The 23463-nt window shown below is 51.8% G+C and overlaps 1 protein-coding gene across 1 annotated transcript; it reads left to right on the forward strand.

Annotated features, from left to right (window-relative positions):
• The first annotated feature begins 4 nt into the window (after positions 1-4).
• Positions 5-18345, forward strand: XRRA1 (X-ray radiation resistance associated 1). The gene is made up of 17 exons (XM_075727752.1): positions 5-113; positions 1188-1342; positions 2315-2386; positions 4010-4082; positions 4802-4899; positions 6886-7019; positions 7639-7737; positions 8862-9121; positions 11010-11050; positions 11832-11951; positions 12798-12891; positions 14351-14469; positions 15315-15575; positions 16160-16325; positions 16447-16559; positions 17163-17268; positions 18104-18345. Exons 1-17 carry the CDS (start codon positions 5-7, stop codon positions 18343-18345), a joined length of 2262 nt encoding a protein of 753 aa, XP_075583867.1.
• The last annotated feature ends 5118 nt before the right edge of the window (positions 18346-23463 follow it).

The following is a 23463-nucleotide window of genomic DNA, read 5'->3' on the forward strand; positions in this document are numbered from 1 at the left end:
CAAGATGGCTACGACAGGACTGTATAAAATGGGTGATGGAAGCAACTATGCAACTAACTGCTTCCCTGCCAGGAACATTTTACGTGCAAGTAAAGAAGGTGACACTTCTTCGAGTGCTGCTGGTGAAGCCTCCCTGCAGAATAATGTCGTGTCTGTAGGGGCAGGTCCACCAACCTGTTGGGCCAGATAGAGGGTACATTCAGCTGTGGTTTCCTGTATCAACATGACAGCTGATAACACAGATAACAGTTGATAACTGAACTTAAAACAGTGCCCAGAAGGTCTTAAAATCATTTAAAACTCCATTGAAATGAGGAGGGCAGGATATCTAAGGCACCTATTAAATGAGGGCTCCAGCAGGCATCTCTGCGTGGTGGCAGGAGGGAAGATTCAGGCAGGCACGTGGATAGCACAGTGTGGTTCTCCAGTGGCTGTTCTGAGCTAGACCTTCTCCTTTTTCTCTGGCCTGTGAGAGTCACATCTGTGAAAAGCTTAGAAATGGCAGAAATGTATTCTAACGTTTGAGAAGTGGTGGAGAGGTCTACTAGGCTGGTCAGGGGTCTGGAGCACAGGACCTTCTAGGAGAGGTTGAGGGTGCTGAGCTTGTTTTTTATCTGGCCAAGAGGAGTCCAAGGGGAGATCGTGGCTTACAGCTCCCTGAAGGACAGCTACACACTCTTAACAGCGGCAGATGGCATAACTGAGCCAAAAATTTCACCTTGGGAGCTTTATGTTGGACATTAGGAGGAACTTCTTTGCCTGGGAGGAGGTGTAGCTCTGGGTCAGGTTAGCCTGGGAGGTGGCGGAATCGCTAGACAAAGCCACGACTGACGGATCGAACGTTGCTGATGGTCCTGCTTTGGGTGGGAGGTTGGATTGGAGATCTCCAGAAGGCTTTTCCAGCCCACGTTTACATGTCTGCCACCTTATGGCTCCATTAGCATCTATCAAGTAGCATGTTTCTCTTCTTCCATGGCTCTGGCTGTAGCTGTAATGCTCCTGTCTTAAATTCATGGTCCTTGAACATTTTATACTTCAGTATTTCTCCGTATAGGGGATTTTAATATGATGGCTTTCACTGCCGGGCTGAAACACCAGGCAGAGTGTAGCTACTTTGAGGAGGGAGCATTTGGAGGGTTGCATGCTTACCTTGCCATCTCCTCTGCCTTGGTCCATCATCATGCCAGGGTCTGGGCGCTGGGTGCTGGCATGCAGAGCTACCCCGAGGGCTCGGACTGAGAAGGGGACCACCGGGAAGTCACCACAGCAGAGAAGAAAGCCCCCAGAATGTGCCTTCATGGAAGAAAATAATGAAGACAATGTCCTAGATGAGCCATTTCTGGTGAGTGCAGATTTCTTCTGTTATTGCCTAAACTTTCTGATAATACTTTGTGGAGTTGGGGAGATCCTGCTGGTGGACAGACTCTGTAGCTGCCTCTCCCTCTCCATGTCCGTGCTACCTTAGCATCATCAAACCATAGAATCGTTTAGGTTGGAAAAGACCTTTAAGATCATCCAGTCCAACCAGTAACCTAATACTACCAAGGCCACCACTACACCAATTAAGGGGAGGGGAATAAATGTCATGTTTCCTGGCTTGGTGGCTGGATTATATTTTAATTAAAGTAAAACTAGGAATCACTAAGGTTGGAAAGGATCTCTAAGATCATCAGTCCAACCGTCAACCCAACACCACCATGCCCACTAAACCATCTCCCAAAGTGCCACGTCTGCCCGTTTTTTGAACCCCTCCAGGGATGGGGACTCCACCACCTCTCTGGGCAGCCTGGTCCAATGCTTGACCACTCCTGTGAAGAAATTTCTCCTGATATCCAATCTAAACCTCCCCTGGTGCAGCTTGAAGCCATTTCCTCTCATCCTATCGCTTGTTACTTGGGAGAAGAGACCAACACCCCCCTCCCTGCACTCTCCTGTCAGGCAGCTGTAGAGAGCGATCAGGTCTCCCCTCAGCCTCCTCTTCTCCAGGCTGAACACCCCCAGCTCCCTCAGCCGCTCCCCATCAGCCCTGTGCTCCAGACCCTTCCCCAGCTCCGCTGCCCTTCTCTGGACACGCTCCGGCACCCCAATGTCCTTCCTGTAGTGAGGGGCCCACAACTGGATACAGCATTCCAGGTGCGGCCTCCCCAGTGCTGAGTACCGTACCTTCTCCCCGCTTCCCATGACCCAAGGCACCAGGTGCCCCCCTCACCTGAGGGCAGCTGAGGTCTGGTTTTGGGGCTCAGGTCCCAGGACATGACATACAGGATTGCTGTAGGACTAACCATTTGTGGTTTGTTTTTTTTCCCCCCCCCAGATGAAGCACCACTGTTTGAAGAACCCCTCTGACCTGTGCTCTGTGAACATAAGCAGCCAAAATCTGGTCTCTGTGAGTATCAGAGACTCAAGAAGTATTAGGGAACTGTCTTAAAAGTCAAAAACTTTACCACATTAGCACATGAGTGTCCAGAGATCAGAGAAGACACACATTAGAAGCAGGCGTATTTTCTGCACAGGGAGGTGAGCCAGCCAGCTGTGAACAGGCTTGGAGGTTTGTCCTACAAACTTTTGGATCTTGTCTTCATAACCAAATTAACTTGGTCTTCATCGGTTGTAGACCCTTCCCCACTTACACCCCCTCACAAAATGCTGTTCTTTGGGTTTAGGGGTGTTCATCTCAACTATAGTAGGAGTTCAGCTTGAGAAGCAACTTTTATTTGGGTTTATGACTAACTTGCAATGCAAAGAGAAAATTTGCTGAGGTCCTGATAGGTCTTCAGTGTCTTTTTAGGGTTCCCTCCTGGTGCTGTGAAGGACAGATGTACTAAATCGTACGGTGGCTACGTTTGCTGGGTCACATAGAATTATAGAATCGTTTAGGTTGGAAAAGACCTTTAATATCATCCAGTCCAACCATTAATCTAACATTACCAAGTCCACACGAAACCAATTCAGGGTAGACTAGACTAAACCATGTCCCAAAGTGCCACGTCTGCACATTTTTTGAACACTGCCAGGGATGGGGACTCCACCACCTCTCTGGGCAGCCTGGTCCAATATTTGCTACCTTTTCCATGAAGAAATTTTTCCTAATATCCAATCTAAACCTCCCCCGGCACAGCTTGAGCCCATTTCCTCTCATCCTATCGTTATCTACTTGGGAGAAGAGACCAACCCCCACCTCACTGCACCCTCCTGTCAGGCAGCTGCAGAGAGCGATAAGGTCTCCCCTCAGCCTCCTCTTCTCCAGGCTGAACACCCCCAGCTCCCTCAGCCGCTCCCCACCAGCCCTGTGCTCCAGACCCTTCCCCAGCTCCGTTGCCCTTCTCTGGCCACGCTCCAGCACCCCAATGTCCTTCCTGTAGTGAGGGGCCCAAAACTGGACACAGCATTCCAGGTGCGGCCTCCCCAGCGCCGAGTACAGGGAGACGATCCCTGCCCTGCTCCTGCTGGCCACACCATTCCTGACACAAGCCAGGATGCTGTTGGCCGCCTTGGCCACCTGGGCACACTGCTGGCTCATGTTCAGCCGCTGTCGACCAACACCCCCAGGTCCTTTTCGGCCAGGCAGCTTTCCAGCCACTCTTCCCCAAGCTTGCAGCGTTGCGTGGGGTTGTTGTGACCCAAGTGCAGGACCCGGCACTTGGCCTTGTTGAACCTCATCCAGTTGGCCTGAATATGAGGCCATGAATATGGCCTCATACATGTAGGTATGAGATATGGCCTGGGAGCCCTGCAGCACACGCAGGGGAGCAAGGTCAGCAGAGGGACACAGAGGGGGCTTTGCTTTCGGGCTCAACTAATCCGAGTCTTCTGGATGTTGGTCACTGAGGCAGCTGTGTGTTAAACACAGACTCTGAGGGGTGCTCTCCATAGTCAGAAAAACAAATGAAGACCTAATTATGGGAAATGCTATAATTTAGGCATTCTGAGAAAAGGAGAGATCCAGTTGTTTCAGATGCATTTAGGGCTGGAGTGGAATGATTTTTTTTTTTTTTCCTGTATTTTTCAGGCTAAAGAAGATGATTTTGAGAAATTTGACTGTGTTGCTTTTATAAATGCTGCTGAGAACCTGCTGACGCTAGGTAAGGGATTACATTACCAAAAAATAGATGCCACTTTTCAACCTGGGGAAGCTTATGCTTGTCTGAACACAGGTCTAGAGCTTTACAAAGAAGTTTAAGATACACATGCAGCACTTCAAGGCAGAATTGCTTCCTTCCTGCTACTGAACTGAAATCCTTGTGCTAATTCCCTTTATTGTAACAATCATTGTATGCCGCCATGGTGGTATCCTTTTCATTATATACCACAATATTTCATTGTGGTATCCTCAAACAAAGCTCTTTACAAAGAAAATCCCCATTTAATACATAGAAGCGTGGAATAATGAAATGACTTGTCCCAAAGGCTCAGAAGGTTAATGGTAGAGCTGGGAGGTGAATCCAAATCCAGTGTCGTGGGCTCAGTTAATTTGAAGAAGAAGAAAAAAGAAAATCTGTTTATAACTGGTAGAACATATAAGCTAAATGTGCCATCAGTGGCTTCAAGTAATAATCCAGTTTGGGGTGGGAGCAAATGCATGAAAGCAAACCAGACATCTAAGGAGTAGGCTGGTAGGGCATCATGTATTGTGCAGACAACCATCTAACTCAGCTGGCATTTTCTTTCAAACATGCCCACTGATAATACTAGTGCTCTCCTTCTTGCTGGTTTTGGTCCATTCCAGACCCAGGTGAGACATGGCTTGTTCTGTTATTACTGTTCCTCACTCGCTGGCGCGTTTCCTTTTCCACCCTTGCAGAGCCATTTCGGAAGTTTCCAGGACTGCGGGAACTGGAACTTTCCTTGAACAGACTAAGAAATCTGAAAATCACCGCTAGAGAATTCCTGCATTTGGAAGTAAGATGAGGGGGATCTGAGACCTTATTCCTCAGCACAAGGAGGACACGGAGCTGTTGGAGCGGGGCCAGAGGAGGCCACCAAAATGATCCGAGGGCTGGAGCCCCTCTGCTCCGAGGCCAGGCTGGGGGAGTTGGGGTTGTTCAGCCTGGAGAGGAGAAGGCTGCGGGGAGACCTTTGTGCGGCCTTGCAGTGCTGAAAGGGGGCCTGTAGGAAGGATGGGGACAATCTTTTTAGTAAGGCCTGTTGTGACAGGACAAGGAGTAATGGCTTTAAACTAAAGAAGAATAGATTTAGACTGGATATAAGGAAGAAATTTTTTACAGTGAGGGTGGTGAAGCACTGGCACAGGTTGCCCAGAGAGGCAGTGGAGGCCCCATCCCTGGAAACATCCCAGGCCAGGTTGGACGGGGCTCTGAGTACCCTGATCTGGTTAAAGCTGTCCCTGCTCACTGCAGGGGTTGGGCTGGATGACCTCTAAAGGTCCCTTCCAACCCAAAGCATTCTATGATTCGATGATTCTATGGTTCATCTCCTCCCAACTGTCACGCTGAAGCCTACACGTAGCGTTGACGTCTGTCCCTGCAGTGTGAGTTCTCTGAAACTGCAGGGTCATTCTCTCTTCCTGCTTCCTTGTTGCTCTGGGTTGTCCTTTCTGCTGTGTCCCTCAAGGCCTTTCACATCTTGCTTCCTCCCGCAGAGCAATTCCTCACAGATCCCCATTGCTCAGCCCCTTGCCACAGGACTCCTTGTTTCCCCTGTGATGGGCCACCCACTTTGCTGTAGGATCCTCTCCCTGCAGCCTGTCAGTCACCCGTGGAATCCTTCATCTCCCTGATGCTGTGTGGTCCCCGGCAGATCCCCATCCTCCTCCACACTGTGCTCCACCTCTCTGTGTCCCACCCTCCTCCTCTCCACATAGGTGTCTGCAGTTTCCCCAACTCACGGGATGCCTTTCTAACACAGTGAAGGGATCAGGTTGTTTTTTCTTTAAAAAAGAGACAAAGTGGATCCTGAGAACAAGCAACTGTGGGATGATGGCTCTAATCATCCTCGCCATCCAGCTTGGAGTGGGTCTCTGCTACAGAGAGCTCAGGCTCTGGCTTAGCTCTACTGACCTTATCTAGGTTTGCTTGCTTTGACAGGTGTCCTTGCCTGGATTTTTCTCTCTCACTCTACACACGATTTCTGATTGCTGCTGGAGATAAAGTTTTATCTTAAAAGGCTTCTTTCTTCTTGTCTCATTCAAAGAATTGTTGGTGGCTCATCTCTCAGCTCTGTACGCTTGGATCCTGGCCTCCCTCCTGCCGGCAGGCTTTGGAAGGCCCCCAAATCCATGAAGCTCTCCGATGTTTCTCCCATGCGCTGTTGGTAACCCGCTCAGGGTTTGACACTGTGGGCATGTGCCCAGCTGATGGGGAACCAAATAAGGTCTAAGGCTCTTGAGGCCAGGGTTGATCCTGTGCATCCCTGTGTGCCTCTGTGTGAGCAGCCCTGTCACTGGCATCGGCTACGAAAGGTGGGGATGGGACCCAGCTAAACTCCCCTTCCTGCCATGCCCCTGTGGATCCCAGCTTCATCCATGACCAACGTCCAGGATCTTGTTTGCTGACAGCCTGGAGAAAACAGCCCTGGGAAGGCTGATTGGAAATTCATATTAAATTGATTTGAAAAGTGCTTTGAGCTCCTCCTGAAGAAATGCGGCCTATTGTAATGCTCCAGCAAAGCTATTCCTGTTCACGTATCCTAGAAACCCTTGTCCTTGCTCCCAGCAGGGTCTGCTCCCTGGCTTTCTGCTGGCTGTTGTCCCGTGAGTCACACGTGTCCCACCACTGTAAGTGAAGTCCCTGCAAGTGAGAGACAGCATCACTCTAGGGCGTATGGTAGCATGATGGAAAGTCTCCTGTAAATATTTAATATCTACCTGGGGAAAGCCAACAGTGATTGTTCTTTGCTCCAGGGGATTGTTTCTTCTGTTTCCTTCAGGATCTGGATCTCTCCTACAATAACTTGTCGCCCCAGGACATTTGGACATTGGGAGACTTGTCCCAGCTCAAAATCCTTCGCTTGACAGCCAACGGGCTTCGTTCTCTGCCTCCGGACCTGGCAGGCTCGTGGGAGTAAGCGCACACAGCAAGGGATGTTTTGGTTTGGTGGGGAGCTGCTGGCGTGCCGGTGGGACGCGCCGCGCAGGCAGGCAGGGCGATGGCAAGGCAGTGGTGAGCGGTGAGGGTGGGCAGCCTGGGATTTATCAGTCCGGGCAGCAGAGCTGGACTTCCCTTGCAAACTGGAAGATCAAATAACCTACTGGGCGGTGCTGGGTGGCAGGGAAGTGTTATCCCAGCTCAGCCCCAGATGACCCAGGGTATCTGCTGTCACCAGCAGCTAGAGAGGAACCTCTGGGCAGTGATTCAGCAGCCCTGTCGGGTGGCCGAGCCACGTGAGTAAGATGCTATTTATTCGTTGTTAATTAGACCCTTCACGTATAGCTTAGCCACAGTTGCCATGCCAAGGTATCCACTGTTTGCCGTTGTTGAGATAAGACGCTGAGCTAGATGGTCATTCGAACTGATTCAATTTAGCTGCTTTGAGGCAGGATATCAGTTTTCTGTTAAATGAATGAAAACAGCCCCAGTCCAGTCTCCCGGTGGGCACATCTTCCCGTGGTGACAGCAAATGATGTGTTTTTCACTTGTCTTTCCTTAAGCATGTTATTAATGAGCCTCTTTGTATCTGTAGCTCTGCTCATTTAAGGTTTCCATCTCTGGAGGTCTTGTTGCTGGATGACAATCGTCTGTCAGACCCGAGCGTCTTTGTGAGCCTGTCTCATCTCTGCAGGTAAGGAAGCACCTGGCAGCAGACAGCTCTGACTTTTGGGGGCTGGCAGCTGCCTCCATCAGCTGTTGCACAGTAGCAGGCTGAAAATGAAAACCCAAATCTTTGCGATTCACTCGGATACTTCCCTGTTTAGTCTCTTTAGTATTGCAAATGGGACTGAACGGAAGCAAACAGCCTGCTGCAAAGCACAAGCTGGCCAAACCCGGCAGGTGGCTGGTAATTCAGCTCCCGCCCTGGGTGTTTGCTGAGCTCCAAGTCTGATTTGAGAAATGGCAGTCGCTTTCTCCATTTTCCCTTCTTCGCCCCAGATTCATCATTATTTCAGCGCAGCAGCACTAGGAAAGGCTGCGGATCAGCTCCCTCTGTTTAATGTGGGCTTTCATGATTCAGCTAGAGAGGAGTCACTAGGAAGGGGAGCAGCTCACATGCCCCTCAGCTGGGCTGTGCTGGGTTTGGGGACAGCGCAGAGACCTTCTGATGTTCCCCTGGTGCTTCCAGTGCTTTGAACTGGAGGTGGGAATTAGGTCTGGCTTGCTGCCCCGGCTCTGCCAAGACGTTCCCGAAGGAAACTGCACATTGTCCGCAGTGTTCGTGAGAGGAGCGGGAGCGGGTGAGGTTTAGGCACAAGACTGCAGGTCTGGAGTGCAGAAGTTTGGGTTTCTGCTCTTGCCTAAGCTGTCTTGTGGCCTTGGGCAAGAACATTGGTGATGTTATACTTCCACAGGAAGGTGGAACATTGTTAGGGAATCCCAGTAGGAATGCAGCTCATTGGAGCCCGGGGTGATTTAATGAACTGCCAGGATGTCTCCTTGTCCATTAAATTCTCATCAAAAGGTGAACTTAGAGCTAGGTGACCCTTGGGCTGGTGTGGGGGACCAAAGTCATGGGCTTCAGGGGCAACGCCGGGCTGTGCCAAGAACTCAGCCTGTGGTTGGGGTTTGGAGGGGAGGGGGAACAGCACAGAGAGATGCGGCTGTCACGGATGCCTCCGCACTGGTGCTGGGAAGCTCAGTGAGGAGGCAGATCCGAGGTCCAGCTCCCTACCCTGTGGGCACCGGGGCAAACAGATGGCCGGGTGCATATGGGCAATTATGGAGTTTCTCATGCATTGCCTCTTCCGATAGCCTGAGGGAGCTGAATCTGGACAGGAACAGGATTTCGGCTGTCCCCTACCTGCACCAAGCAGAGAGCAGGCAGTTCTTCCTCCACCCCGCGCTGGACGGTGACAGCTTCAGGGCAGAGTGGTACAAGTCCCTGAGCAGCCTCTGGCAGCAGCCCCGGCTGCCGCAGCAGGAGGATGTGGAGGTGCCAGCAGAGCTGGAAGCGAAGAAAGGACAGCTTGAATATGTCATGTTACAGAACGATGGGGATCTGGACAGGACGGGTGAGCAGCGCCTGCCTCTCCCTGCCCACACTGAAACTGTGGGGTATTTCAGTGGGAGAGGGTTCAGTTATGTCAGGGTGAGGATCTGCTGGATGTTTACTAGCGAGTGAAGCAGCTTGACAAAATTAAAACGGTGAGGGAGGGATATGTGGCACCATGCCAACAGCATCCTGGCTTGTGTCAGGAATAGCGTGGTCAGGAGGAGCAGGGCAGCGATTGTCCCCCTGTACTCGGCACTGGGGAGGCCGCACCTGGAATGCTGTGTCCAGTTTTGGGCCCCTCACTACAGGAAGGACATTGGGGTGCTGGAGCGTGGCCAGAGAAGGGCAACGAAGCTGGGGAAGGTTCTGGAGCACAGGGCTGATGGGGAACGGCTGAGGGAGCTGGGGGTGTTCAGCCTGGAGAAGAGGAGGCTGAGGGGAGACCTGATCGCTCTCTACAGCTGCCTGACAGGAGAGTGCAGGGAGGGGGGTGTTGGTCTCTTCTCCCAAGTAACAAGCGATAGGACAAGAGGAAATGGCCTCAAGCTGCATCAGGGGAGGTTTAGATTGGATATTGGGAGAAATTTCTTCCCAGAAAGAGTGGTCAAGCCTTGGACCAGGCTGCCCAGAGAGGTGGTGGAGTCCCCATCCCTGGAGGGGTTCAAAAAACGGGCAGAGGTGGCACTTTGGGACATGGTTTAGTGGGCATGAGGGTGTTGGGTTGACGGTTGGACTGATGATCTTCGAGGTCATAGAATCATAGAATCGTTTAGGTTGGAAAAGACCTTTAAGATCATCCAGTCCAACCATTAACCTACACTACCAAGTCTACTCTAAGCCAATCAAGGGTAGACTAGACTAAACCATGTCCTGACTAGACTAAACCAGGTCCTTTCCAACCTTAGTGATTCCTAGTTTTACTTTAATTAAAAAATAATCCAGCCACCAAGGCAGGAAGCATGGAGTTAATGATTACTCTCCCCTTAACAGGTTTAGTGGTGGCCTTGGTAGTGTTAGGTTAATGGTTGGACTGGATGATCTTTTCCAACCTAAACGATTCTATGATCCTATGATTTTAGACTTCTCAGCTAACCTGTACGGTCACTCTATAATTACTAGGAACTTACTGGACATGAATGACCCTAAAGCAGACATCTCCCATGGTTCAGAGAGAAGTGCCCCTTTCTTTCTCCTGGACTTCTCCAGGGTATCTTGCTCCAAAGGAGACATTGCGTGCTGGCTGGGAGGAAAACTGGCAAAAACAGGGAAAAAATTCCAGTTGGGAAGTGGATTACTGTGGATCCTGGCCAGGCAGAGGGCAGGAAGGTTGTGTGAGCAGGTAGCCCATGCAAAGGACTGCATTCCTGGGGTAGGTCAGCTCTCCCCTCTGGATGTCCTTACTGAAGTGCGATGCACACACCGTGCTGGACCACGCGATGGGATGGATCCAGAGGCTGCCTGGCGTCACCTGTGTGGATCGGGCTGTGATGGAGGCTGCCCGTGGGGCTCCTCCAAGCACTTCTCCTGTCCCCTGGCTTGCTGCAGCAGTCCCTGTTGTTAGGTATTTGTGGAGCAGGCAAAGGTGCAACTTCTGGTGCTGGCCTGGCGGTAGCAGCATGGCGTGGGAAAGGCCTCGTGCTCATGGGTGAGACTCCACACCAAAATCTTCCTGCGGGGACCTCCTGGCTGGGTTTCGGCTGTGTTTGAGAGATGTGGACCTCACCTATCAGCAAGCCTGCTACAGTGGGCCTGATCCGCCCCTCACCCTGGGCACATCTTGCCTTTGAGCCAGACCCTGCCTGATGTTGATTTGCTTTTCCAGGGTAATTCCAGCCTAGCTGTGGCTGGGGCTGGCCCAGCGCTCAGCTTCACAGAGAAACCCTCACTTTCCTTGTGTTTTGTTGCAGAAGCTGTTTTTAATTCTGGCTCTCAGGAACACCCAGGCCCGGTAAGAACCATTGGCTGATCTGTGATTTGGGGTGTGAGCTTCAAAACTTCCCTTCCCCAAGCCTCTCAGCCTAGTTTCAATAAGCCCGTGACTACAGCCGGGACTCTGGGTGCCTACAAGACTTGCAGTGAGTATCATCTCTCATCAGGGAGATCAGGAGCAAATTTTCCCATAATCAAGGGACACCAGAGCTTAAACTTATATCACTTTCAAATAAAAGCTGGGTTGCTTGTTTGCTCGTGACTGTGTGCCCTCCCTGCACGGGGAAATGTGTTCTGTGGCTCAGGTCGGGGCTGAAGCTCAGGAGCTGGGAGTTCATTCACTCTTAGCACTGTAATCTTTTCCCCCACATTTATTGACATGATGCTCTTCAGAATCAGATGTTTGAAGCCAAAGACCCTGATTTTTATTAGAACTTGAATAAGGGGCTGAGCTTCAGAGATGCCAAACACTCGCAGCGTATTCTAGCCTAACACACAGATGCATGCACACGCACACTCCCCAAGAGCACAGCTGCTTTCCCCCGGGCCCGTGCACATTTTCAGTGCTGGATGATGGAGTTCGGTGCATTTGACGTGACTCCCTGGAGGGGTCCCACAGTAATGCAGAGGCCAAAGCAAGGTGCTACGAGACAACCTCCGAAACGGGTCTGAACTGAAAAATCTTCAAATTATAGCTGTGTTAGGGCTCAGGAGGGTGGTATCCTGCCACTGGAGGTGTCTCCTGCAACTGGAGCCTCTGGTGTGGTGTTTCTGCTCACACTCTTCCTCCTTTCTTTAAGGTTGTTCCCAGGGAGGAGGGAGAACCATCTGCCTTGAGGACTCTGCTGGCTCCCTCCATGCCCAGGGACGTTTGTGCTGCCTTTCCTGAACTGAAGCGTCTCAGCCTGGCCTTCAACAAGGTGATTTGGGTCCTGTGGCTCCGGATAAGCGTAAAGATTCGGCTGCTTGAGCCTGGCCTTAGATCCCTGGGAGACACCCTTGGCCTTTAGCTGCCACTGCAGAAGGGCACAGCTCTCCCCGGCTCCTGTGTCCATCTGCCAGCCCACGGAGATGTGCCAGATATCCAGGATCTCTCAGGTGGGACAGGATGCCTATTTAGGCAGCTGAATTGCACTCAGCTTGTCTAAACCCCTGCAAATTTGGGGATTTCATCAGAGAATATATGAAGGATTGCCGTCCCCCTGGTCTGATCCTTTGATGGAGCTGCCCGGTGGATGGTGATGTCTCACCGAGGACTTTGCTGGTTTAGCGCCAGGTTATACCTGTCCTCTGAGCCACATTGGGTTCTCAGTGTGCCCCAACGGACAAGTAACACACCACAACATTTAAGCTCCTCTTCCTGGTGTTTTTGGCTCCTGCCCAGGTTGTGGTTTGGACTGCAGGGTGGAGAGGCAGGACTTTTTTCCTGCTCAGAAGAGGAAGGAGCAGGAAAAAAGTCCTGCCTCTCTACCTTGCAGCTCTTCTGAGCGTTGGAGGCACCAGTCCTCTGGCTGCAGCAGGCAGCGGGGAGAGAGGAGCGCTACCTCTGCCCTCAATACTTGCAGGCAGCAGAATTCCTGGGCATCGCTGGTTAAGGGATCTCTCAACCATCTCCCTCCTCCTCCTCCCCACTGCACGCACCTGCCCAGTGCCAGGGTCGCCATGAGTTGCAAGGATGCGCTTTGCTGGGAGGGTTGGGATAAAACTCTATAGCCTCCGTCATGACTTGGTGCTTAGAGCAAACAGTAAACTATTTTATCTTGCAGATTGCAGATGAGATGGCTCTCTTACCCGTGGCTTTCTTCCCGTGCCTGAAGGAGCTGACGTTTCACAACAACCCTCTTACCACCACCCGGAGCGGTACAGTATGAGCCTGGCTCTGTGGGGGGACTCCTGCTTTGTCTCTCCTTCACGGTTAGCTCTCTGGGACAGGGACCACGTTGCCTTTTGGTGTGACATGACACTCCTGCCATGCTGGCCCTGGCCCCGGCCCCCAAGAAGGTGCTCTCTAAAGAGCAATGCAGATGCACACTGCTCTTGCAAACGCTGTTAATGCCGTGCTGCCATTCCTGGCCCCATCAAAGTCAGTAACAGCCCATCCGTGACTGCAGCAGTGCAGGCTCAGGCTAAATTTTGCTCCCCAAATGGTGTTTACCCCACAAAGGGCTTGTCTGAAGCTGGTCCAGGTTTCCTCCTGTAGCAGCTTTTTGGGCAGGGGGGATAAACCCCAAACATGCCTGTGGCCTTGATAGAATCACAGAATCATCGAATCGTTTAGGTTGGAAAAGACCTTGAAGATCATCCAGTCCAACCAGTAACCTACACTACCAAGGCCACCACTAAACCAATTAAGGGGAGAGTCATAATTCCATGTTTCCTGGCTTGGTGGCTGGATTATTTTTTAATGACAGTAAAAACTAGGAATCACTAAGGTTGGAAAGGACCTCTAAGATCATCAGTCCACCATCAACCCAACACCCTCATGCCCAATAAACCATGTCCCAAAGTGCCACGTCTGCCCGTTTTTTGAACCCCTCCAGGGATGGGGACTCCACCACCTCTCTGGGCAGCCTGGTCCAATACTTGACCACTCTTTCTGTGAAGAAATTTCTCCCAATATCCAATCTAAACCTCCCCTGATGCAGCTTGAGGCCATTTCCTCTTGTCCTATCGCTTGTTACTTGGGAGAAGAGACCAACACCCCCCTCCCTGCCCCCTCCTGTCAGGAGCTGCAGAGCGGTAAGGTCTCCCCTCAGCCTCCTCTTCTCCAGGCTGAACACCCCCAGCTCCCTCAGCCGTTCCCCATCAGCCCTGTGCTCCAGACCCTTCCCCAGCTCCATTGCCCTTCTCTGGACACGCTCCAGCACCCCAATGTCCTTCTTCCACTGAGGGGCCCAAAACTGGACATGGTATTCGAGGTGCAGCCTCCCCAGTGCCGAGTACAGGGGGACAATCCCTGCCCTGCTCCTGCTGCCCACACTATTCCTGATAGAAAAGGCAACGTTTAAAGGTAGCCAGAAGGACAGTGATGAAACATTGCAATGGTGGTGTTCCCTGCACAAGCTATGTGTAGACTGGTAAATAAAACCGGTCAGGACTGCTCCTCTGGCCTTGGTGGCATGTAGCCCAGTCTGGTGTGTGTCCTTAGGGCTAAAGCATCTCCCTACAAAACAGGGTGGCTTCTTATTCTCGTCCCTGGCCAGTGCCGTGCTCTGAGCTGAGCCTGGGGTTAGCTGGCATGGTGCGTTGCCAAGTGAAGGAGCAGGGCATGGGCTCTCCACCAGCTGCCTGCAGCTCTGCTGAACCTCTGCTCTTCCAGGGCAGCCACCTCTGCTGACCCGGCTCCTCCAGCACAATCTGGGGATTAAACTTGTCCGACAGAAGAGCCCAGCCGTGGAGAGGTGGCACTTCTCCATCCCTCTCAAAGCCAGCCGCAAGGTAAGGAGAGACACGCCTCAGGAGCGTGGGGTTTTTCCTGCCTAAGGCGGGGACAAAACCCTTGCTGCAATACTCAGGGCAGGATTGCCCAGGAACCGACTTGCTGGGAAGCATGGGAAGAGCTGGTGGGACACACGGATCCCAGCGGGGTTGGAAGAATGGAGGGAAGGGTGGGAAGTATTGGAGGTATTTTGCTCGGGGTGAGGCTGGGGAGTCCAACCACCCCCTTACTGCTGCCCCAGGCAGGGTTTGTCACTGGGTTCTTGGGTTCGGTCCTGCCCATTGGCCTTGGCTGAGGGATCCTAGGTTAGATAGGTTTGGATTGGGTATTAGGAAAAATTTCTTTACTGAAAGAGTGGTCAGGCATTGGAACAGACTGCCCAGAGAGGTGGGGGAGTCCCCATCCATGGAAGTGTTCAAAAAACAGGTAGATGTGGCACTGTGGGACATGGTTTAGTGGGCACGGTGGTGTTGGGTTGATGGTTGGACTGATGATCTTAGAGGTCCTTTCCAACCTTAATGACTCCTAGTTTTTACTGTCATCAAAAAATAATCCAGCCACCAAGGCAGGAAACATGAAATTGCTACTCTCCCCTTAACTGGTTTAGTGGTGGACTTGGTAGTGTTAGGTTAGTGGTTGGACTGGATGATCTTAAAGGTCTTTTCCAACCTAAACGATTCTATGATTCCATGATCGTATGGGACTGAAGCCACTGCCAGCGTGTCCCTGGATACAGGGCTGCCCTGGCACTCCCTGTCCCATAAGGATCAGCCTCCAGCTGCCAGACCCAACCCCACGCTGACACTCGTGGCAGTGTGCATGGATGTCTGTTGTGTCCCCCCAGGTCACGTCACATCTCCCCAAAGTCACGAAGCGGCCACTGATGCTGGAAGCTTCTGTCAAGACCTTTCTGTGGAAACAGCTCCCAGCTGCGGTGGAGGCTGCGAGAGACGCTGCAGCTCCAAGTCCGGCCCAGCCGCTGCCCCCCATCAGCTCTGTGACCCCAGCCGGCAACCGGCGGACGGTGCTGGAGGAAGGGGAAGGTGACCCCAGGCCTTCTCCTGGCTCAGCTGAGGAGGACGTTGCACCCTTCTTCATGACACAGGTAAGGCTGGGCTTTAAGTGTTCAGGACTGCAGGGCTTGTCCAGAAATGGTCCATAGATGGATCTTCATTTCCTAAGTGAATGAACTTTGTGCACGTGCTGTGGGTACCAGTGGTTATAACCCTCCTTTGATTGCAAGGGATTTAAGGAAGCAAGCACTAGAAAGAAGCATAAATGCAATGTTGTGACCAAGAACAAGAATTGGTGGCCTATTTCACAGGGTGACGTGGGGCTGTGCTGGCTTGTTGGGTAGCCCCAACTGCAGGAACTCATCAGTCCAGCATCGTCCCTGCAGCATCTGCTGGAAAACTCCCTCCTAGAGCTCACCAGGGCAGCTGTTTTTACTGAATTTCCCTAAAAATCTTGGGATTATCAGGGAAAAAAAAAAGTCTTCACTGGGATGGGGATGGCCCCTCTCTCTTCTGTGCCCGGTCCCGCTGAGCAGAGATGGGATGAGGTGGTGGCTGCGTGGCTCAGTGCCACCGGGAGAGACCTCTGGCTACAGCAGAACAGGCTCTGGCTGACTCCATCACCTTGACTGGTAAGAAAGGGCCTCTGTAAATTCCTTTATTTTGCTGCTTTGAGGTGGAGGATGTGTCCAGACCCCTGCTGAGACCCGTGGCAGAGGGCAGGCTGGAGAAAAGGAGCGAGCAGAGTCAGGATGGAAGCTCCCAGGTGGTTCCAGAGCAATACAAAGGCTACGAGGAGCTGCTCAGTGGAGACACGGACCCAGATTTTGCTGAGCCAGTCGGTGAGTGAGGATGGCAGAAGGCTTTTGCTCAGAAAAGCCTTGGCAGGTTGATAACCAGTATTGTCCACTGACCAAGATGAAGCAGCAAAGGCTTTTGTTCCATTTTCCCCCTGGTTCACAGGGATACAGAAGAATGTGCAGGCGCTGTACTACATCCTGAAACACCCCCTGGTTTACCAAGACACAAAGCCACGACTGGACAGCGTACAGAAGCCCTACGTGCCTCAGAAAAAGGTAAAGAGCCGAAGCTCTGAAGGGAGAATGGTTGCGTCTGCATCTGGATCAACCCACATGTCTGGATGGATGCTGAGAGCCTGAGCGTGGGCTTGGCCCCGGTTCCCAATCCTGGTGCCTCCCTGTTCTCTCTCCCTCGTGGCGTGGTGCATGCAGCCCCCATGGGAACTGACCTGCAGGGATGGGGCAGCTCAGCACACCAGGGCTGGTAAACAGCCAAGAGCTGTGCTAGCCCCCTGGGCAGCGCGGGGGGAAGCGCTTGTCACCAACGCCCTGGAGAAAGCCAGCCCCATCCCAGGGGAGGTGGAGGAAATGGCCTCTGAGCTGGGTCTGCAGAGTGGGTTGTAGCAGAACTACGGTCCCTGAATCCACTGCGCTGCTCAGGGGTTGCGGAAAGCTGATCCATTGTTACTCAATAATTTTAAGTTGGTGTCTAAACTGGACCAGCTTTGTCCAAATAAAAAAAAAAAAAAAGAGACCGTCTCACCTACCTCATGCAGAAGCACGGGCCCATGTTAGTTTAGGAGAGAGGGCAGGAAAGGGAGGTGGAGGATCATCAGCCTGGAGGGGAGGCACGCTGCAGCCTCCTGCTCTTCCTTGCAGCATGGGAGGATGCCTGGCCCTCCTGCCCGAAAGACAAGAGCGGAAGTCCTGGAAGGAATCCTGATGGCCATGAGAAACACCTCAACCATCACCGAAATCCCCTTGGGTACGTTCCTGCATTCCCAGTCTCTTCTGTTGACGGCGCCGTGGAGGCAGGGGCAGGATCTGAACACAAAGGTGTCCCTGAGCTGGCAGGGTCCTGGGGTGTGGCCGAGTTGGGAATGGAGGGTCCCTGCCATTGCAGCAGCCTCCCCTCGTGTCCCTGCGGAGAGGACAGGGGCTTCGCCTGCTGAATGCCCTCAGCCCCCCCCGAGGTTGGACGCCAGTGCTCTGCCTACTGCTAAACAGAGGGGTAAAAGCAACGCAGACACTGCTGGGGTCCCTTGGATCCACAGCTGGGTTAACCTGACCCCAAACCTGGCTGGTGGGAGAACGGCCTTGGAGTAAAAGTGGTTTTGCCCCCCGAGATGAAGCAGGACTTGGGTCTCCGAGCATTGGCCGTGTTTTATCTCCATCCCAGCCCCGATGGTGGTACAATCCTGAACTGCCAGTGCAAGCAGGATCTGGCTATTCCCCGGTGCTTTTTCTTTTCCCTGCACTGACCAGGGAAGAGCGGAGGAAGAGAGGCAAGAAATTAAGGCACTTTCTGCCACCTACAGTAAGAGCCACTGCCCAGGCTTGAACCCAGAACATCTGTCTTCACTCTTGAGTTACTCAAGGCCACCGGTGCCTTTGCTTTTGGGGCTCCTGTGTTTCGTGTGGGTGCCAGGACAGGAGCTGGATCCCAGCAGCCACCTTTGTGTCCCTGCACGGTGACATGCCCCATGCTCCGGGGATGGGAGGGATGGAGCCGCTGGCGGGCGGAGGCGTGAGAAGGAAGATGAACTATTGCAGCCAAGGAGCTGTCCCATCGCTCTGCTCACACCCCTGGCCTTTTCCAGCGTCTGTTTTGCGAAAGAAGAAATCCAACCCCAAGATGTACCGGGATGCACGGAGGCTGATGGAGGAATTCCAGGTGGTGTTGGAGATCCCCCCTGCAACTGTCGGCGAGGAGACGGCCAAGCTGTCGCAGGAAGTGCAGGTGGTAAAGGCCCTTCTCGCAGAGGCAACATCCAAGCAAGGGAGCCCCAAACAGCTACAGCTGCCAGGAAAGAGAGCGGCCAAGAAGGTGCCCAAAGTTTAGTCCGCAGTGTAGCCAGGGGTTAAATAAAGCATCTCACACCTTGGTCCTCTTGGATAAAATGTACGTTATTTTATAACTTGTTTGGAGCCATTTTTCCCCTCCCGAGGTTGGAAAATCGAGTGCAGTGACAAGATTCATCTCAGGCTTTCAGGCAGCGACTTCCAGCTTGAAAGCACCGATACAGCCACAACACTGCCGTGACAGCACATGAAAATCATGTCTGCTCACTGTTGTGCTCTGCAGTTCCTGGAAAATAAGGCGTGTGCTCACCCATTCCTGTGCAAAAAACGGACTTTTAAGAGAAACTGCTGCACCCCCTGGACATTGCAGAGGTTTTGGCCAGAAAGGAACAGGGCGGAGAGCGCCGTGACTGCCCCGTCCCATGATGAGCACGGCTCACGATGGGGCTCTGCCTGCGCTGATGCGTTGTACGAGGATTCTCGTGGGCAAGCAGCAACACTGCTACTGTTAGTAGTGTAGTTAAGAGTGGCAAGCTAATACGAGTTCCCCGGTTCTCTCAGCTCTCGCCCGCCGTCCCAGCATCGGTCTCTCTGTGCTGGGGAAAATCCATCCCACGCCAGGGTGGTGCTGCCAGTGCTGCTCATGGCAGCTCTGAGCACAGAGCCCCATCCCGCTACAGGTAACGCGCCCGACCGGCCGGACCCGAGCGTGCTTGGGGAGCTGAGCTGGGCACAAAATAGTTATTAAAAACCCAAATCCATCCTCTGGGCTGGCACCCCTAAAAACAGCTGCGTCAGTGCAACTGGAGGGGTTGGGACAAGCGATGGGGAGTGATGGAGGATACTTGCTTCCCACTGGCTGCTTACCTATGTGAAAAATATGTCACTATATTCACCTTCACTTTTTTTTTCCCCCTCTGCAAAACATTAATCAACAACCTCGTTCAGCCAGGGGCAACTGTAACCCATCGGGGATAGGCAGCAGTAGGATCCTGCTTGTTTCCAAGCGCAGCAACTTCATCAGAAACAGGTTAGCTCACTGTCAGAACCTGGTTTTATTCTGTTTTAACCTTGGCCTTTGTCCTGCCAGTTAAAAAGTCCTCGTTGCTGTTAAAATGTACACATTATTTGTACACAGTTGGCGTATTTCTGGTTTGTGACAATTTTTTTCACAAGCAGGATTTACTCTGTTCCAAATAACAGAAGCCACAACATGACAGACGCCTGCATGTCATTTTACCCACACATTTTACACATGCAAGTCAACAGTCCTTCAGTAACTTCCACTGCTTTTTTAAAACATTCGGATGAAGCCACGGTTGGTTCAGCTGAGACCCAAAACGACTGTTAAGTCTTTTACCACCCCGGTGCTCCGCTGGCGAGCTGAGGAGAACACGAAAGCACAACGATTTAAAGCATTATCGGGGAAAAAAGGTGTAGCAACATCTAGATTTGTTTTAAACAGTTTGACAGTAAACACCAAGGAAACCAGGCATACACAAACCCCCTTTGTAACCAGCTGAAGGTTTTTCTGTTTGCATAGTGAAGAGCTAATTCTCGAGCTGATGCTTCGCGGTGTTTTACAGACACGGGGAAGAGAAAGGTTTGTGTCCGACGCGTGTGACACGTGGGGATCATCCCAGCTTCCGCGCTGTAGTTCAAACCGGCGGCATGTCCCAGTTCCACCCAGCTGCCATCCGCGGGGACGCGCCGCGGGTCTCCGTCACGGTGCCACGCGAGACCATCGCGTCCAACAGTCGTTAAGTGTTTGTCTCCGGTCCCCCAACGGGCGAGAGTGGTTGGATTTTCGTCAAACGCTTCCCCCCCCGTGTGCAGGACAAGCTCCTTGTCAACCTTTCGCCGGACAACTGGGAGATGGCACAGGGCTGTCGGAGGGTCCAGGTGGAGCCCTGGGGTCTGTCCTCGGAGCATTGCTAAAGGCTTGTTTTTAAAATCACTGATAGTCTTTAAGGCTTCAACCTCCCCCTTTGCTTTCATTGAGAAAATACAAAGAAGCGCTTGTTCAAGCTACACTTCATGACTACTGTGCACTGCATGTACAATAGCATTTGAAGAAAAATACTGACAATATAGAACAACATTATACAATCATCTGGCATGACCCCTTCTTTTGGCACTTTTCCTTCATTTATCTGATCTCACTGACTCCAAACACGGACCTTTCCGTACGGCTTTTCCCGGGCAGAGCTCCGGAGGGTCAGAAAGCAACTTTCCGGAGTCGGTGGCATCTTTGGCAGACACGGTCCTTCTGTCATCAAGCCAACCCCAGCCCCTCCAGTGCTACCGGCAGTGCAATCTCTTGACCTGTTTTTTTTTTTTTCTCACAAGAGAAGACAGCTTCACATTTTGGGAGGATGCTCATATGCCCGCGCTGTCCCACAGCCGGCAAGGACTGCCTTCATCCCGGAGAGAAGGTGGCTGCAAAAAGGAAGAGCGTTAGAAATGACTTTCATAGAAGCGTAAATAAATACTTGGTTTCATCTTAGAGCCTCTGCAGATCTTGTGCTGCATCCACCGTTCAGCAAGAGGTATTTTTACTTCTCAGCTGGCATTATCTGTGGCAAAGGTAGCATCATACCTGACCTTTAAAGGGTGGAGGCTGGGAATTCCTGCTCTTTTAAGTGTAATTATATACAATTATTTTTTTTTGTGCAAGCTTACACAAACTTACAGAGTGTTAAATTAATAAAACATTCATCCTAGCTTCACGTCGCCTCAAGTCTTGAACCCGACACCGCCTCGGGTGGATTGCTGCCGAGGGCAGGCGCGCTCTTGCTAGCTCAGGAAGAAGGCGAGAGGGTCTGGGTGAGCCAGCTGGAAAAATGACCCATGTTTTCCCCAGTCCTTAAGCAACAAGATGGCGAAGCGAACGTAGAAATGCAGCCAGCAGCTTCATCGGGCTAAAAACCTGTGGGCGCACAACCTCATGAGAGAAGATCAATCCCACCCTGATGCTTTTACTGAAAGCTGCTGCGACCGCAGCCCTTCCGTGACATGATTGCAACGCCATGTCCAAAGGTCTCCTTCAACGCAGATACAATGGACCGTGCGTGATGCTTAGGGAGCCGAGCAGCGCTGCCGGGACGTGGGCTCTCTGTTTCGGGGGCAGCTGGCTGCCTGGTGAAAGCGAGGTTTGGGAAGCCGGGGGTGCGACGGGTCCCGTTAAGCTTTTTTTGGTTGGGGACAAGCTCCAGCTCAGGCACTGCCTCCCGCACCTCCGCCCAGCTTGGATTTAGAAAGAGGAAATTAACACACAAAAAACTAAATATTTATATTATCTTTTAAAAAGAAGATATTTAAGACACTGGCCTGGTGCGTTGGACTGCGAAATCTATTTTAAGAGGGGAAAGAAAGGATACATTCAGCATGTAAATCTAGTTTTTTGTGGTATAGGCTTGCCCAGAGAGCGTCCGGCAGCCCAAGCCTGGCTGAAACCCACACAAGTGCTGTGAGAAAGAAGGAAACCATTTAGGGAAGTTTGATCCGGGCTCAAGGGATTAACCGCGGGGAAGGGGCAGGGAGAAGGGGGCCTGTAAAAATAATTATAAATCTCGAGAAGTGCATGCTTTAACTCAAAATGTTGGGAAAAAAACGGCATGAATTCTGACTAGAAGCTGTGGGTTTCCCTGCTGAGCTTATTTCACTGCAAAGAGCAGATCCAGGCCACCGCTACGTCTCTCTGCGCTGCTCTTCTAGGTCCGGTCAAGGCTCCAATTACTTAATTTCCTTCCAATTCACAGCTGGGTAAAGGAGCAGGATTCGGTTTGGGTCAAAGGCGCCTGCTTCAATCAGCACCTAACGAGGCTGCGGCGCATGAGAGGGCATGGAAAGCCATCACTCGTGAGCCGCAGCGGGTAGGCAGAGCAGGCCAGGTCTAGCCGGCCCTAGCTACGACTTTAAACATCCAGTAGTTTGTGTGTTAAGGAGATACAGAGATGGATATATATATTACGGAATCATTGCTATAAGATTTCTCAAAACAAAAGTGTCAATCTGTTGAAATATAGTATTTAAAATATATAAATTTTATCCATTAAAATATAAGATTTCTTTTTAAAAAAAAAAATCCAGTTCAATTAGGAAAAAAAGCGCCAGGGTCCTTGCAGTTATGCAAGTATGCCAGAAGAGAAAAAGAAAACCAGCTCCTGGGTTGGTTTTTTAACCATTTAAGATGGAGGGAGAAATTCAACCATTTTTTTTTAGACAGAGGAAATTGGGCCGTTCTCTTAGATCAGATCCATCTGTTTAAATGCATTGGCTGACCTCCCTTCATGCCATGGGTCACGCTAAGTTTGCCCCAGCACTGTGCTTCAGTTATGTCCTGAAAATACCACTCGTCATCCGGCACACAGGTCAGCAAGATGGTTAATGCCGCAGCCTCCGCCCTGGACGAAGGTCCCTGTGGGCACCGAGGGTCCCCAGTGAATACTCTGCAAGGCAGCTTTCAAGTGTCAAGTTGAACTGATGGGTTTTGAGCCCAATTACTGGAAATCATCAACAAAATTATTGTGCTGTTAATGGATGACGGGGAAGAACGTTAGAAACACGAAGAGCTCAGAGGGTGGGCTGCCACTGAAGACCACATCTGGGCAGACAACACAGGCTCCACCAAACCCAGGCTCCGAGCTAGCTCTGGTCCAGGCTGCCGTGCCCGACTTCGTGCCTTTAAGCGGAAATTTTTAGTGCATCGCTCACCTGAGCTTTCTTAGTGGTTTGAACCTGAAGACAGCTAGCTCGGAGCAGGGGCAGGGCAGGCTTGCATCGCCCTGAGCACCCGCGTCCGTGTGCCCACGGGCCGGGAGGGCTGGGCTCCTGTCCCAACTCTACCACCAAGCCATCGGGTGCCTGGGAGAGGACGGCGATGCGTCAGATACCTTGGGATGTCTCCTCAGGCCGTTCATGGACATGTAAAGCAGGTCTTAGGTGTTCTGAGAGATCTCTTAACTGAGCAAGAACCTGCGGGGTACATGTCAGCAGGGAGAAGGTTCTTCCCGAAATCACTCGGCCAGCGTTTCCCTTTCCAGATTTCAATGTTAGTGGGAAAAACATGAAACCCTCTTGCCTCAGAAGAGGCAGGGACCAGGAGAAAAGCTGCATTTGTTCCCTGGGTCACAGCTCCCAGCCGCGCTACCCGAGC

The sequence above is a fragment of the Pelecanus crispus genome, chromosome 1 (assembly GCF_030463565.1).
Source record: "Pelecanus crispus isolate bPelCri1 chromosome 1, bPelCri1.pri, whole genome shotgun sequence".
Taxonomy (NCBI): domain Eukaryota; kingdom Metazoa; phylum Chordata; class Aves; order Pelecaniformes; family Pelecanidae; genus Pelecanus; species Pelecanus crispus.

Excerpts from the sequence above, each read along its gene's own strand:
- XRRA1 (XM_075727752.1), top strand. The coding sequence starts at position 5 with ATGGCTACGACAGGACTGTATAAAATGGGTGATGGAAGCAACTATGCA. Across the intron at positions 114-1,187 it reads AGAAGGTGACACTTCTTCGA|GGTCTGGGCGCTGGGTGCTG; the intron begins GTGCTGCTGGTG and ends TCATCATGCCAG. Across the intron at positions 17,269-18,103 it reads CATCACCGAAATCCCCTTGG|CGTCTGTTTTGCGAAAGAAG; the intron begins GTACGTTCCTGC and ends GGCCTTTTCCAG.